The sequence below is a fragment of the Pristis pectinata genome, chromosome 2 (genome assembly GCF_009764475.1).
Source record: "Pristis pectinata isolate sPriPec2 chromosome 2, sPriPec2.1.pri, whole genome shotgun sequence".
Taxonomy (NCBI): domain Eukaryota; kingdom Metazoa; phylum Chordata; class Chondrichthyes; order Rhinopristiformes; family Pristidae; genus Pristis; species Pristis pectinata.
The window spans coordinates 89,988,303-90,006,230 of NC_067406.1; the positions used below are offsets into that span (position 1 = coordinate 89,988,303).

The 17,928-nt window shown below is 39.0% G+C and overlaps 1 protein-coding gene across 1 annotated transcript in view; it reads right to left on the reverse strand.

Annotated features, from left to right (window-relative positions):
* Positions 1 to 16,111, reverse strand: part of fras1 (Fraser extracellular matrix complex subunit 1) — a 397,669-nt gene extending 381,558 nt beyond the window's left edge. Inside the window, exons 1-2 of the mRNA XM_052040656.1 lie at positions 16,039 to 16,111; positions 6,980 to 7,011 (exon numbers count right to left, since the gene is read on the reverse strand). Coding sequence (XP_051896616.1) covers positions 6,980 to 7,011; positions 16,039 to 16,111 — 105 coding nt within the window. The remainder of the gene's footprint in view (positions 1 to 6,979; positions 7,012 to 16,038) is intronic.
* Positions 16,112 to 17,928: the final 1,817 nt, after the last annotated feature.

Genomic DNA, 17,928 nt, shown 5'->3' on the forward strand with positions numbered 1-17,928 from the left:
CAAAACACAAGGTATCAATTTGCATTCCACCCCTACCCCATCCTGACCCACCCTTCCCCATATAACTCTCTTCCCCCATGTCCTCTCCCTCACCTTGTAACTCAGACTCATTACTCATATTGCAGAACAAACAAAGGACTGGCCTTTCAACTCTTTGGGTCTTGTGCAGTATGGAACATTTTAGCAATGGGGTCTTGGGAAAAAGAGCTTGTCGTCCCTCCACAAACTGCCAAATTAACATGCACTTCCAGGCACCAAATGTCCCCTTTCTAAGCCGACAACTTTATTAGGCTAATTAAAAAATCAGTCATGCTTATTGCTTGTTTTCAAAAATGAAAGTTCTTGTAAGTAAAAAGCAATTAGCTTTTCACCATGAAACAAATGAGTTTTGTGACACAGTACTGCTAAAACTACTTAAAACAAAAAAAAATACCATTGTGAAGTTCAAGTAGAAAATATTGAAAGTCTTTTGTAGTCAGTACCCTGATGCTTCAGACAAAGTCTTGAACCATTACTTGGAAAAGAACCAAAACATTCATATTTCTACTTCGAGCATCACTCACAAGTAATTAGTATTTGAAAGCTAATACATGCAGAAAGCACTCTGGAGAAATTGCAAATACTTCTGTGCAGAGGATCAACACCAGCACTGTTGAGAGATCCTGCTTCAGCCCATAAAATGTGGGGCTTTTTACCAGCTTCCCCTCATTTGAACTTGCACTTTCCATGAGTCCACAACCCATGTACTGTTTTTAATTATATTAAATTAGGTTTGCAGCAGTCAATCCAGACACCGAATTAACATAGCTGCACCATACTTACGTTTATTTGACTGTTGGTTTAACATAAGGTCTGTAGTTTATTGCAAATCACTATCAAATGTTCAGATCTAAATCATGCTATTAATTTTTAATCTATATTCTGTCAGTTTAAATGGAACATCAGCCAAAGGGAGCAAACAATATGGGTGTGCAAAAATTGTCAGCGGCAGGTCAACCTTTCTCTATTCATTCTCTTTCATGGTCAGGAAGCTAAGTTCTAGCTTGTAACAGAAGCACGACGCTTCTCAGGCCTTGCTGAAAACATGGTTATAAATGTAATTAATTTATAAGGTGAAGAACACCACTGACGGTTAAATACACAAAGGACTGTTTTCAATCTGTACCATTTAATCTGTCCATTCAGGCAATGTTTAGCTTTGTTTGCGTCTTCAATTTATGTAAATTACCTGACATGCGTAGCTGGGATGCCACTTTGATCTTGCTCTTCCTCACCTCCACTCTCAGTAGTAGACCTAGTCCATAGTTTCTACCATTGGCAATCCAAGAACTCAATGTTCCTGATATTTATGCAATAAGATTCTGGATCAGACACCTTTTTGCTTTTAGGGGTAATTGCTGGCATGCAGTTTTATGGCAGTCCTGCAGAATCTCTGCCCAAGTAATCAACATTTGTTAATGAACCTGACAATGGTTGGAAGGGTATTCAACTCTGCACAAGTGGAACCCAGAACCTTGTTGAGCATAGCTCAGTTACAACACATCAGACATCTGTGAGGTTGAACTAGATTTTGGGATAGTGACCCATGATAAATAGTTAGTGAACAATCCAAGATGGAACAAAAACTAGAATTTTACATCACACCCAACTGAAAGTAAAGGCAATTAAAATGAAATGAGTATTAAAAAAGGGACTTATCCAATCATCCTTTCAGACAGATCAGGTTTAATTAAACAGAGCAAAGCCATGGCCTTAAACAGAGGAGGGAAGGAGGCTGATGGAGAACACGCAAGTATAAAAGCAAAACACCACCCCACATACAAAAGGCAAATTACTCCAAAATGCTCCATGTGTCCCATTTCTCAGTTACAGCTGGTACGCAGCAGGATCTCAACTAATTATTCATCTCAAACCAACAAAATGCAAAAAAAGCACAGGGTAAAAGAATTCCTAATACAAGTTGAATAAACAGAAAGAGAACAGACCAAAAATGATAAACAGAATTACCCAAACAAAAATATATAAGTTGGTGGAAAACCAAGGAAAGTTCATTGTAGGATCATAGAATGCTACAGCATCAGGGAAGGGAAGAAGGCTGTTCAGTCTATCATGTCTATGCCTACTCTTTGATAACTATCCCACTAATCCCAGCTCCCAGTTATATCCAAATATCCCTGTAGTGTTTCCCTTCAAAAACAGAATCAGATCCATTTTTAAACATTTGTACTGGATGCGCATCCTTTCAAGCAACACATCCCAGATTATAACAAAACACCTATTTTTGAGGTCTCCAGCTTTCTTGTCAACAACCTTTACCCTAGATCCTGTTGTTACTGACCCTACTGCCAATGGAAACTTTATAAACACTGTTCGTGATTTCGAACACTTCCATCAAATCCCCTCTTAACCTTCAACTTTCTACAAAACAACAGTACCAGTATTTGTATATAACTGACATTCCTAATTTCTGGTACTGTTTTATCAAATTTCTTCAGCATCTCCCAATCCAAACCTGAAATCAATACACCATCTGAGACCTAACAAGTATTTTGATAAGCTTTCATAAAGGTTGAGCATAATTTCATTGTTTTTCTGATTATTCTAAGGATCCCATATGATATTTTAAATAGTTGCTTGTTTTCATGTACATCCCTAAGGTCTCCTTGTGCCTGAACTTCCTGTAAAACTCTACAATTTCATTTACATTTCCTCTCCTCTTTTACCCTACCCCAAAATGTACTGTTTGACATTTCTCTGCATTAAATTTCATTCAACACATCTCTCTCCATTTGTCTGTCTTTGTTCTAGTAAAATCTATTCCCACCTTTCTCATTAGTTACGAAACATACAGACTTTACACCATATGCAAATTTTAAGGCTTTATGTGTACAAAAATTTCCAGCTCACTGATATCATCAAGAAGAGCAACAATCCTAATACTGACCAAGGAACATTATTTTTCCTCCATTCTGAAAAACATCCATTCATCAATACCATCTCTTTTCCATTTAGGCTGAGCCTATCTTTCTAACATCATGGTTTTCAAATGAGCTATTTTGTGGTATCTTGGCAAACAACTTTCCAAATCCAAATACACACTGTTTATTATATTATTGTCATCAATCTTGTGCATTATTTAATCAAATTGGTCAAACACTATTTAATTTCAAGAACTTTTTTCTGACTTTGCTGTATTAGCCCATACTTTCCCAAATACCACATAATTTTGTCTCTAGACCACATTCAGTAGCGTAGCTAAGTTACTCAGCTGGTAGTCAGAGTTCTGGACCATTGTTCCAAGAACATGAATTCAAATCCCACCACTGCAGCTGGAGAATCTAATTTCAAGTAATTAAATAAACTCAGAAATTTAAGGAAAAATGTTGGTCTCAGTAATGGTAACCATCAAACTGCAGGATTACCCTGAAATCCAAGCTGTTTCACTACGCCCTTGGGGGAAAGAAATCTGCCAACCATCTGGGCAAAATGTGACTCCACAAATCCCCCAATGTGGATGACCTTTAACAGCCTCCTCAGCTGAGGTGTAATTAGAGACGGACAATAAACATCCATCCCATGAATAAAAAAAAAGCTGAATGGTCTGTAACTGCTGTATTTATAATTTGCAAGTCCTCACTCCCATTTCCCCCAACAACCTGGACTGCATTTCATCTGGATCAGGTGTCTCTTCTAGACTGAGAACCATCCATCCTTTTAAGTACATCTTCTTTGGCTGCTTTCATCCTATTGCTACTGCCTCCTCTATTGCTTTATTGATAGCATCCTCTCTATGGTGAAGACAGATGAAAACTATTTATTTAATACCTCCGGCAAGAAGATCACTTTTTGTCCACATCTATCCCTTTGACAAATCCTTTAACAGTTCACATATTCTCTTTTTACCCCAGTTATTTCTTTTAGTTCTCCTCTATTTTCTATAGGACTTGAGTGATGGAGATATACATAAACCAGGAAAGTTGTGAGATTTTTCTAGCATTGTTACACAGCAGAGCTATCTTCTTTCTGCTGAAATACACCGTGAAAAACTGTAAAGCTCAGAATTCCATTGCACAAAATATATTCATTTTGCTCTCTCTAGGTAATAGCTTCAATGGCCGAAAAAGAACCAAATTTCCTTGACTGCAAAGCCTATCATGTTTTTGTTTGTTTTGAAAGTACAATGACTTTTGGTAAATCACATTATAAGCAAAACCACAAATAAAAAACTTTGAAAGTCAAGGACTGATTGGGAAAGGAGCCTTAGTAATGCCGTGAAGGATTATTATGTCAATGCCTATATGTTGACAAACCTGAAAAAGAAAACTAGCTCACAATTCTGTTATAGTGACACAATATGCTGTCAGTAGCTTTTGCACTCACTTCATTCAGGCTTTGCACCAGCTTAATGCAAAAATGATTTCAAACAACAGAAACTGTGTTTAGTATGGTATCAAAATAAAGGTTATTGTTGTTTTCATTGGAATGGTACACCTTAATTTCTTTTACCCAGATTCCATGAACACTTCTACAGTATAATTCACATAATAATTTAAGATCATTTGGAAAATATTTTTGTGACGATTTTGAATGATTAAAAAGATGAAAGGTAGAAGCCACAAAAAAGTATCAGAAGTAATAAATTGTTTTCTGATTTATCATCTAAAAGGCCCTTTCATCTAAACAAACACATCCTCATTATTATAGTGCACAAACATTAAAACTATAGTAGAAACACCAAACACATCCAAATGATTTTTTAAAAATTATTTTATGAGGCATTAAACAGTTAATATGCATACTTATAAAGTCAAACATTTTTATCTGGTTCTTCAGCTGCCAGCACATTATGCCAGTTAGATTGATTAAACTGCCTCTGCATGTTGTTTCTCCCCTACATATCAACATTAACCTGCAGCTGCCATCTGCCTCCCTATTTTTACCAGTTATCTGTACCCTTCCAGTTTACTCCTACCCTCTTCACTATTTACCTCATTCCCACATTTGGCATCATCTACAAATTTTGAAATTATACTTCCCGTGCCCAAATTAGGCTCATTTATGGATAACAAAGAAAATAACAACTCTAATACCAACCTTACTACAGCTAGAAAACAAATATCTGTTCACTCTATTATCCCTGTTTGGTAACCAACTGGCTACTTTAGTGACCATCATGCCTTAAAATGATACATTTCATTTTTACAACTCTCTCTTGTGCAGTATTTTTATCTTGAAGTCATTATAAACATCTAATGCATTATCTTCAGCCCTCTGTTATTTCATCAAAACCCAATCAGATTAGTAAGAAGGGATTTGTTTTAGCAAATCCATGCTAATTGTCCCAAATGTGGCCATGCTTAACCAAGAAAGAATTAACAGTTGCATTGCCAGTAGCCTTTATTTTTTCCCTCATCATTAACACTATCCCTTTTTTCTTCATATAGTTATCCAGCTTCACCTGAAATACTTCAGTACTATTTGCCTCAACAACTCCATGTGGCATTCTCTAAGTTTCCGAATTCTCTGTTTCTTCATTATTTTTATTTATTTCTAGTTTGGCCCTTCCCCACAAGTGTAAATTCATTTCCTGTATCTATATCAAATCTTTCAGAATTGGAAAGGCCTCTGATAGGTCACTTGCCAGCATAGGAGTAGAGAGATGCCATCTGTTTTATCCTTTCCCAAAAAAGCACACATTTCTCATAACATCCTTTTAAATCTTTTTGTACCCTTTCCAGCTTTATAGATTTAGCAACCAGAACTATATATACACAGTACACCAAATGTAGTTTGATCATTCCTATCACCAAAGAAATTAACCCTTGACTACATTTGCTTCTTTTTTTTATTATTAACATTGTGTCACTTCCCCTTTGCAATTTCTCTGCATTCTCCCTGGTTTCCAGTTATGATCAGTGCCTCTTTTTCCACATAAGTGGGATATTCAATGATTTCCATCCCCATCCGTTTGTCCAAAGCCATCCAAATTAATAAGAATCAGTGAACCTGTGCAATGAATTGAAATGTTCTAAAACCAGATGTTCACACTGAAGGAATTTCAGTTACATATATAGCTCTTGTTGTGCCCAGACTGAAGCTATCATCATTAGCAGTACATCATATTGCGTAATCATAAACAGCAATAAAATTTTTAATACTGGAAAATTCTCCATTCTGTGACAGGGTTTCCATCATTAACAAAATGGTGAAAAGGAGGGTCTGTGCAACTGAGCATTTATCTTGCTCTAATTCTGACTTATGACACAAGCACAATAGAACATTGGTCTTTGCATAAGTGTTACCGCTCAACTAAACACAAGGCCTGTTATCCAATAGATCAACCAACTGATTTCATTTCTTCAAGAATTGCATTGGTAGAGCATATCTAAAGGTGTTTGACAACATAATTCTTAAAGGCTGTTCAATAGCATCTATTGCACTATTTGCTTCAAGCCAACTTATTAGAGGATGATACAAACTTTCAGATGCATAATTTAAGATGAAAAGTCTCCAACATGTGAAAAGAATGGTGGCTGGAGGATAACTTCATTTTAAGTCAAATTAAAACCTTTTCTCTTCTCCAAATGATTGCACAATGCAGCCTAATTAGAAAACAGGTTTTATAGCAATAATTGGTCCTTCATTTCATTTCAGACCCAATAGTGGTTGACTGAACTCAGTTTTCAATGTCATGGAATATGAAAATGCAGTGTCATTCTCTACACAGGTACAACACATATTTAGCATGAGAGCTGCATTTCTCATAGCAAACCATTATATAATATTGCTTACATTAATTACAGCACTTTTCCATGTCCTTGTGGCATTTTGTAATTTAAATCTATGTTTTGATGCCAGCAATATTTTCAGTGTTGTTACATCAAACCTCCATACTTCTATATTTCATCAACTGAACCGTCACATACATAAATAATGAAAGGAAATGCGACACCAAGAAAATAATAAAATTTTGACCTACCGCAAAAAGTGACCCCTGATGAATGCACACACCTGGAGAATGAAAACACAAAGTCAATTTGCCGAAATTTATTTCAATAAGTACTACTGATAAATTAACTTAATTCTAATTTCACCTCAGATATACATATACCACAGTTTTGTTGCCTCCTTTCACATTGCTTCCTCTATTTTACTGCTGAAGAGGCTCCCCTTTTCAGAACGTGAATACATTACATGAGACTAGACCACAGACTCAATTTCTGCTTTGTGGCTAGTTAAATAATCTCAGCCAGAGGTGATCCGAGAAGACCACAATTGGTCTCAGCAACCTATGATAGGGAGAGGTTAAAAAAAAGTCAGGATCCTATTCATAGTTACCCATCACTCTTAGTAGTACACAGGTTACGGATGGCCAGTTAAAACAAGTTTAGTTGTAATATCCTCATATCAATACTCTGCAGTTAGACGGCTCTTTTAATGAAGTAAAATGCCCCATGACACTTTAAAGGAATGCAATCAGACATAAAAGTAACAAAAGACTAAGAACTGACAAGTGTTGAAAGTTCACTGAAAAAGTTGGTTATAAAGACAGATAAAATAATGACCATTTGATCCTTTAACATTCATTGAGGAACAATTGCTGTGCCAAATTTTAGAAGAACTCCCTGCTTATTTTTTCGATCGGTGTCATGGGGTCTCTCACATCTGCTGGAACAGTGCCCCAATTTAACAAGACTTTGATTTTATCCAAATGATGACAGCTCCAACAGTGCGTACTTCTCTAAATACTATACAGTTGCAAGAATCTAGATTTTGTGCTCAATCTCCTGGAGTGAGTTTTTGACCCTCAACCTCCCACCTCAGAGCTGAGAGTTCTGATTAGAGGTGTGAATACTAAGACGCACAGAAAGTTCCTTGCTACTGAGGCTACTCAACCAACTTTATTTTCATATCTTAACAACTAATAATTCATGACTACAAGAAGTAATTATTCATGTCATAACCTTTAGCTTTACAAAATCCAGGTTAAACATTAAAACTATTGTCAAGATACAACATGAGAAAACTGGCCTGTTCAAAATGATTGGCTTACTGACATAAGGTGTACATTTTCCTACTTTGCTTATCACGAATAACAAAGTTCACTGGAACTTCATCTATATGTAAGATATGCTGGAAGTTGACATCTTCCAGGTCTCTGCAACAAATCCAAGAGCAAACATTTCCAACATCAGATCCAATGCTTATCCCCACTGTTATGTATCAATTTAGTTCATTGCTCATCATGACTTTGCTACTCTTGAAACCTCTTAAACCTTATTTGACGTCACATTGTGTGGCTTCACTTAATAGTATTGACAACTGTTTTTCCCATCACTCGCCACCAGCATCTATTCCTGTAGTTGTTTGTCTAATTTGTTCCACTTAGCCGAAAAAGCACATTGAGCCTTGCTTGTGGAAGAGTATACAAGGATATCAGCTGGCAAATAGGAGGGAGCCCAGCACTGACAGTTAGCTAAGTGGGTGGAATACATCGGAGCAAACCCAGCAAGGGTGGATGGATGGGGACAGAGAGAATGGGGGTTCAAGGCCTCCTGTGAGATTCGTGGATGGAGGAGGGGGTGAGTGGGCATCAGATGGGGAGATCAAGTCCTGCAATTCAGGTGACTGTGGGATCAGCAGGACATTGGCACGGAGACTGGGAAGTTGCTGTGTGAATCAGTGTGGTGCCGGGAATGGCAGACTCAAAAGGGGAGGCTGCCAATGGATGAAAGGCAACCGACTAATTATTCTACTTGGCACCCAAGTCTGGCCACGTTGTCCTAACAATACCCCCCAGGGCAACATGGTCCAGTTTCCCTGCAATGCTCTGAAAGGAGTGTTCCAAGGGGAAATTATGTCATCCTGTGTTCTAGATGCAGAAAACATATTGGGGTGCAAGGATGACTCAATTGCAGAGTGCAGGAATTCGTCGATCACATATTTTGGACATTCATTCTGATCTCACGTACAACTGTGTTCTTTCACTACATCCTGGGAGGCTTGTATCATGTTTACTTTGAAGATATCATTTACTACTCAATATAACTTCATATTAAATTTTAATAAAGTGGTCCAGAGTTGATGTTCCAAAAGGGAGTGGCACCTGCAAGAAATGCTAGTCAGAAAATTACCTCCTTGATTTCCCAGCACATACTACACCCCATTATCAGTCACATTCTGCAAATCTACCCTGAACACTTTCATCCAGCAATCCTGTGTTTAATTGCGTCAGGTCTCCTCACATAACTTAAAGGCAAAGACATCTTAGATTACAGCCAACATCCAAAGTAACATGCTCCATTTGTGGAAGCAGTATGACTCAAGAAAAAAAATTTGCAGAATGCAGACAGAGGTAATTCTGTCTGAACTCCACACTTACTCTGGGAGAAGGATACCAATGTATTTTATTTATAGAGTTCCATCCTTAAACACATTGAGACAATAATTGTAGGGTGCACTGGTATGAAAATTACTGTGTACTGTCATTAAAGATTAATCACAAAATCCTTGAAGAAATGTTACTCAGATTCTATATTAAATTATTTAGAGATTAAATATTTGGAACCCTGTTACATTCAATTTATAATAAAAACAGAAAAATAACAATTTATCATTTAAGTAACATTTCCCATTTTTCATTTGTATTTCTTTATCTTAAATAAATCGCAAGAGAAGGTAAAGGTAAATTAGAAAATAAATTTATATATACAGGTCCTCCCCAGGTAATGGCAGGGTTCCGTTCCTGTGAACTGTTAATAACCGAAATAGTTCACGAGTCAAAAGTTCCCACACGGCAGAAGATGCCTGCAGCCCCGCAGCAGTGGCAAATCCATACCACCAATCTCCCAGATGCTCGATCGTATGTACAGGTTGTACACAATTTGGGCGTTTGTAAGCCGGAGAGGACCTGGGCGCATTGGCCAAACACAATAGTGTATGTGCTTAAGCTCCACTTTTCTCTAAAGACGATGGTATTGAAGCTCAGAAGTAAAGGAGGCAAGAGCAATTGTACCTTGTATTTAGCACATGCAACCCAGGAAAAATATATTAAGGATCAGGTTACAGAAGCAAGAGAAGCTAGAAAATGAACAATTTGACAATGCAAACAAAAAGTTCCCATGACACCCATCGTCTCTTTTCCTACCAACCCCTCACTTCCAGCACTACCATGTACCTTCATTTCTGAACATCAGGCACAAGCCCTTTATTCTCGCCTCCCTCCCTAAAGCTCTCACCTGCTTTACCCTAGCCAGTGATGATAGGCCAGAGGCAGCTTCCTATTCAACTTTTCTATGTTTCCCCTAAAAAGTAACTGTTTATTTCCACAATTCAACTTCTTTAAATTTTAAAAAATATTAAATCTAATTCTATAATTTTAATTGGCTGTATTGTTTCTGTCTCCTTTTGCCTCCTCACTCATATAATCTTCATCACACAAGTGAAAGCCATGAGAATTGACCTTTCTTAACTATCAGCTGAAGGCATCTTCAAAATTAAAGTGATTTAAAAAAAATAAGCACCATGATCTGAAGGAAGACAATCTTTCTCCCACTGAGCATCCTTCTCTCATTTTCAAAAGTTTTTAAGAATATAAAACTAAGTTATAGCTGCTGTGTTAATCATAAGACAATGATCTTTGTTGTGTGTGAGCACACATAGAACCACATGCTCTGCTTTATTAAAAGTCCCTGAAAAAGTCTAATGGAATATTGGCTTTTATCTCAAAAGGGATTTTAATTCATATGGTTCACCTGTACAGATCAGCTCAGAAACCACATGCATTCAGTTTTGAGCACTCAAAATATTGACATTGGAGGGACTAATGTACTTTTACGAAAAACTGATACCAGAACATTGCAGGTTCAATTACAGAAAAGGTTACATAAACTGGATTTGTACTGCTTTGAATTAATATGCTTAAATCTTGATCTAATTCAACTGTTTAAAATAATTCAGTGATTCAATAGAGTAGGTACAAAGAAACCAAGATGCAGAAGAGCATAACCTAAAAATTAACAGTTTGACCATACAAGATTTAGTGAAAGGAACACTTTCCCTCAACCCACCCCCCAAAAACACACACACACACACACACACACACACACACACAGGTTTTTGGAAGACTAAAACTTAATCCCCCACAAGGCCATGGAGAGTGGATTAGTTGAAATTTTCCAGTTGAAAGTGTCAAAAAATTTAAAGCAAAGATGGAGTTATGCTGCTAATTGACATGAGTTATTTGAGCAGTGGAATAGACCCTAGGAACTTAAAGTCACGCCAGTTCCCATGTACTGTGTTTCAATGTAGCAAATATTACCACAAGATTTTGGAATTTATCATTTAGCTTTACCTCAAACAAATTTGAAAACCTTTTGAACAAAAAGAAAGCCTTGCACTTCTATAGCACCCTTCATAATCTTTTGCTATCCCAAAGCACTTTACAGCCAAGGAAGTGCCTGGTCACTCCCATTACACAGGATATATGAAATTGGGTTTCCTCATGACTAGATACCACAAATAGCAAAACAAAGTTGATTAAATAACTTATTTTAGTAATGCTGATTAAATACCAAATACCAGGGCATCAGGAATAATTTCCCTGCTCTTCTACAAAACTGCATTATGGATTTTTTTTAAATCACCTTAACATGACCTCCATCTAACATCACATTCAGAAGACATTAACTTAGGGCAACACTCTTCCTTCTGCACAGGAGTGTCATCTGAACTTTGTTATTCAAGTACTAACCCTCTGACACACATACTAAGATGGGGAAGCCAATGGCACAGTGGTATTATCACTGGAATAATAGTCTAGATACTCAGGGCAAAGTCCTGGGAACCATGGTCTGAATCCCACGATGGCAGATGTTGATAAACTTGAATTTGAATTGTGGAATTAAAATTGTCTAATGATGACCATGAAAACCATAGTCAATTGTTGTAAAGAAGCATCTGGTTCACTAGAAAATCTGCCATCCTTACCTGTTCTCAGCCTACAGGTGACTCCAGACCCACAGCAATGTGACCGACTCTTATTTGCCCTCTGAAATGGCCTAGCAAGCCATTCAGTTGTTATGAACCTCCGGGAAGCCGCAAAGAAACAAAACCCAACGGATCACTCAGAATCGACCGGGGCAAAAACTGCCCTGTCAACCCTGTGAAGTCCCCCTTACCAACATCTGGGGTGGGGTTTGTGCCAAAATTGAGAGAGCTGCCTCACAGACTGATCAAGCAACAGCCTGACTTCGTCAAACTCACAGAATCATACCTGACAGTCAATGTCCCAAACACCACCATCCCTGTCCCACCAGCAGGACATAGGCGGCAGCACAGCGGTACAGTCAGGAGGGAATTGACCCGCGAGCCCTCAATGTTGACTCTGGATAGTTAAGGATGTCCTAACTACAAGGCTCATGTCAGGAGTGTGAGGGAATACACTCTCCGCTTGCTTGGATGAGTGCAGCTTCAACAACACTCAAGAAACTTGACAACATACAGGACATAGCAGTCCACTTGATAGGCACCCCATCCACAAACATTCACTCACTCTACCACCTACACACAGTAGAAATAGTTTCTACTATCTACAGGATGCATTACAGCAACTCACCAAGACTCCTTAGACACCTTCCAAACCCAGCTATGAAAAGGGCAGCAAAAGCATGGGAACACCACCACCTGGAAGTTGCCCTCCAAGCCACACACCATCTGCCTGGGAAAATCCTGGCACTCCCTCCCTTAACAGCATCGTGGGTACACCCACGCCTCAAGCACTGCAGCGGTTCAAGAGGGCAGCTACCACCACCTTCTCAAGAGCATTTAGGGATGGGCAATTAAATGCTGGTTTAGCCTAAGCACACATACGTTGAACAAATATATAAAGAGAAAACATCTGCAAATCAGATGCTAAACAAAAATACACGTCAGAAGAGCAGACTGAATGGGTCCTGAAAAATTAGAATGGCAGATACTCCAATTGCATAATCTACATTCAGCTCAACAAAACACAGTTATGATCAAGCACACTTAATTCAAATAGAACAAATCATTTTGAATTCAAAATTAAGAAAATGACACCTTGCCCACATCAGTAGGTCATCTTACATAAGATGATTACTCACTGCTCTTCTACCATTTCTGATGTTAATGTCAGGTAAAAATTCCTGCAACTTTCTCTTTAACAGCCTGACCGCCATACAGTATTACATTTTCTAAAACCCTGCTGACTGGTCTGAGTTCCAGACTATTTTAATGCCCGTATTCATTAGATTAGCCAGGATCAAAGATTTTCCAATATAATTGGTTAAAGGTGTTTGTAACTGCTGAAAATATCTAATGAATCAACCACTGTATACAACCAACTTAAAAATGACAAATTTGCCTCATTTGCATTTTAGTATTTTCCCTAAATTTTTAAAGCATTGTCTCAATACCTCATGCTTCAACAAAACTTCTGACTTGTAAGTAACATTTTTTCCCCAAATCCTTTGAGAAAAAGTTATCCTTAAATGGGAACATATGTGTGTACATGTCAGACAGGTTCCTCATGGTAAAATAACATCTCAGAGCCACACTCACAAATAATAATGGCTACTTGACCAACTCACAGGCAGGCTGTGGCACCAACTCCAAAAGAGGATGTGAGTAAATTTGAAATTTAAAATCACAACTCCATCTGCTAATCTAAGTTACCAATTGTCAGCATTGGATGGCTTGGAATCACCGAGGGATTTTCAGTGTGAATTAATTTCAGGAACTTTATAATATTAAACAATGTCACAAAATGAAAGGAAAGTTCAATGTTGAGCATTCTAACTAGTGTGAAGTCTGTTGTTCAACTAAAAGTCCTTCTTCACTAGGAGTTTAAGGAGATTTGGTATCTCACCAAAGACTTGCAAATTTCTATAGATGGACGGTGGAGAGCATTCTGACTGGTTGCATATGGAGGCTCGATACATAGGTCACAAGAGGCCGCAGAGGCTTGTCAACTCAGCCAGATCCATTACGGGCACAAGCCTCCGCGCCATCGAGCACATCTTCAAGAGGCAGTGCCTCAAGAAGGCGGCAACCATCACTAAGGACCCTCACCACCTGGGGCATGCCCTCTTCTCATTACCACCATTGAGGACGAGGTGCAGGAGCCTGAAGACTGACACTCAACATTTTAGGAACACCTTCTTCCCCTCCGCCATCAGATCTCTGATCAGTCCATGAACCCATGAACACTGCCTCACTATTCCTTTTTTTGCACTATTTATTTTGTAATTTATAGTAATTTTTATGTCTTTGCACGGTACTGGTGCCACAAATCAACAAATTTCACAACATATATATCAGTGATAATAAACCTGATTCTGATCTTACTTAACCAGCGCCTAACCCTTACTGTTATCATTAACATATTAATGACCTTCTCCACAACAACAAGTTCCACTCTTCTCTATCTAATCTAGACTAAAAGACATAACTTTTGAACATATTTATTGGAATCACGGTAGTGATGGGAGAGTCAAGCAAAAATTAATCTTTTAAGAAATCCATATCAATCTCCCCCGTGCTGAAAACGCGTCTATATCAACTTCCCAAACTATTGAATTGATTTCCAAACAAAGGAAACGCCCTACTGCCACGCCCCATGTCCATTCATTGAAAGTAACCACAGATATGCATAGTAATCTTTCCTGCTTTTAATGAACAAGTATTTGATCAACGAGATCTTTCATGCATTTTCCTTAAAATATCGCTCACTATTTTAGTGTAACCATATGAATGCCTGGAGAACCTCTTCTCGGGCCGTGCAATGTTCATTAAAATTTGCAACACACTTGCCAATAATAGTGGTGTTAAAAGCAGTTGTGCGCGCCTTTGACTCGCACACAAAAAGGTAGAACTAGGGACAAAACTGGTAAATTGTTACAGCTGAGGAGTGAATACAAAATATGGTTATAATTTCTACATTATACCAGCCACTTTTAAGAAAACAAAACTAAACAAAGGAACATCCAAACTGCGTGCTGAGCGGAGTTCTCAGAGGTGCGGTGAGGTCAGACTGTGCCCCACGGCCGGGGACGCCTGTCACACAAGGCATGAGAAGTTATTTCTTAAAAAGGATATGTTTGTTTCCGGTGACATTGTAACATTGTTTGATTGCCCTTTTCAAGTTATATCAAAGTGCTGTTTTCCATGTTTATTAATTAGGCGACAAACTTAAAATAATGCCTATAAAGAGATCCTTGCTAAAATGTGGGCCCCACCAGTTTGTAAAAAGATTTTAAGAGGTGATATGTCATTATGTAAAACATGCGTCAAGTATACGCCTGAATTATTCCTAACTCCTAAGATATAATTGTGTCCGTGTATATAAATAAATAGCTTGCAGTAAAAAGAAATATTGCCCTTTTAAACCAACTAAACGACGACTACCGATTTATGAATGAGCCGCCGCGACAAAGTATCTACGAGGCCACAATTCTAGCATTTGACTCTGAAAAATAATAAACAAAATGCAAATAAACATTGATAAGAGGATTGAACAGTTAAGGGACCTCGATACCTGTAACACTGTCACAATTTAAACGATTTCGGTGTTCATCCCAATGAATGAATGGGTGGAATTTGCAGCGAGTTTTCCTTCCCAAATGCAAACGGTGCCTGAACACAAATACTGACCGTTTTTAATTCAATGATATCAAACGAAGGCGCAACAAAATTTCTTGCAAACTGCCATTTCTGAAAAAATGTAACAATTTGTGCAGCCAGGTGACACGGGACACGTTTGGAAGATTTCCAACGTACTTGTTTCAATTGCAGTTTGAGAAAACTACCTGAAGTGCTTTTTCATTTTTACTCTTGGTTACAGTTAGGCTGGGTACTAAAATTAACACTATACCAAATGGTCGAATACTTGTTCAGAAGAAATCGCTGCCAACAGCATAATCAATAGTAGCACTGGAGATCCGATCCAAAAATTGATGGAAAGAAACACAATGTCAATTACAGCACTTAATAAACTTGAATACTGTGTGTACCAACCTTCAGTCTGCTGCGGCAAGGTTACTAAGCCGATCAACACAGCAGCACCAACCCAAGGGCTCAAGTCATTCATGATGGTGATCCGGTTAAAGAAAATCTCTCTTGGTTTGTATTATTTTCGTTTCAGTTTAAAGCTGGTGGACGGCCGTATCCAAAATACATCTCACAGATCCGCGGTGCCGTTTAAGTTAATGCATCGGAGCAGGGGAGGGGATTGCAGAAATAAATCAATGACTTTTCTTTGAGAGCACTTGCAAGTTGCGCCAGAGCCAAATGTTTTCATGTGGTTGCAAGTGCTCTTTCCAAGGTTTTTTTTCTCCCCGGCACGTAATGGAGGGGGCGGGGGATGAGCCGCACCAGGAGCGGCGAGTTTAGACAGCGTCGGATTCGGCGCTGGATCGGAGGTGCTCTTCCGAGCCGCTGGTTGGAAGCGAGTCTCCTGCACAGGCGGAGATTTACCTCCCCGGCCAGCTGCTACGGGGATAGGGAGAGTCGAGAAGGACAGAAGGAGGCGGGATGGGGAGGTGTGTAATCTGGGGGAGGGGTGGGGTGTGGAGGGGAGTGCTGGTTTTCAAATCAGAAACTTACTTTAAAACCATTACTCCCCCACCCTCTTCCCGTGCAAGGTATTCACAGCGACATTTTTAGCAGATCGCAATTATCCGTAAGTCACCAAGCTGAGAAAAAAATATCAGGAACCGTGCATCTTAAATACTCGATCAACCGATCAAATAATTATTAGAGTGGTCTTCCTCGCAAAAGATAGAGGGTCGCCTTCCAGCAATACCCAAGGGCTTCCACTGTAAGAGCAACGCATGTGAGGTGGGGTGAAGCTAGGCTTTAAAGAGTGGAGGCGGGATTGGGGGGGGGGGGAAAGAGCAGGAATGAGTTGGAAAGTCAGGGAAGTGCCGGAGTCGCGGCAAAGCCGGGAGTGAAGTTGCCGCCGAGCGCGAGCCGCTCCGGGCCGGGATTCCGCCGCGTCACGTGGTGAGTGAAACCCGATCCCCTGAAGCCGGCGACTGGACCTGCAGCGCCGGGGAGTTGCACTGGACTCGATTGCTCAGGTGAAGGACCAACTCGTAAGGAACTAAGCAAAATGACAAAGAAACGCACTTGCGTACTCCTTCCTTTTGGGAAGGGAGGTGAAATATTTCCGCGATTTGGGATTGCAAGAAAGTTTGTGCTTCAGTTAATAGCACTTTTATTCTTGCAACCGATGGCGCCCTCCTGTGTAGCTACTTGGACATTTTTCAGTGAATTGATTTGCTGCGGCTGGTACTTCCCATAAATTAAAAATCCGTTGACATTTATTTACAAACACATTTTCTCTTTAGCACATTCAATGCAAAGCTAGTCACTTTACAGCAATTGTTTACTTAAAATAGGTTTGGGATGTAATGGAAAGATTATAATCTCATCAAATCAATCTTCATATCTTTTGAAGCAGTGCAAATAATTGAACTTCAAAGGCAAAACAGCAAAGCCACTACTTTTGGTTAAGCCTTATGCATCATATACGTCTAACTTACTTGATTTCTAACTTTTCATCAGGACTAGAAAACAATTTTGACTTTTGTCATTTTTTAAAAAGTTGCTTGAAACGCAGGTGTATATGTTGCGAAAAAAACAAACTGTTGGAAGAATTCCATGGGTCAGGCAGCATCTGTAGAGCAAGGGGATGATTGGCGTCCCAGGGCTCAGGAAACAGAAAAGAGAGAGAAATCTGAAGCAGGCAGTCTCTGTTATCTTCTAGTGCAGGTCTACCTGACCCACACCTGGTCACCTCAATCTCATTGTCTGCTGCTGAGAAATAGAGAAAAAAAGATGAAGTCTCACAGTAAATTCCATTGCTCCTTTGTGGTTATGCCAAGTACCAGCCCTAGCCTTCCA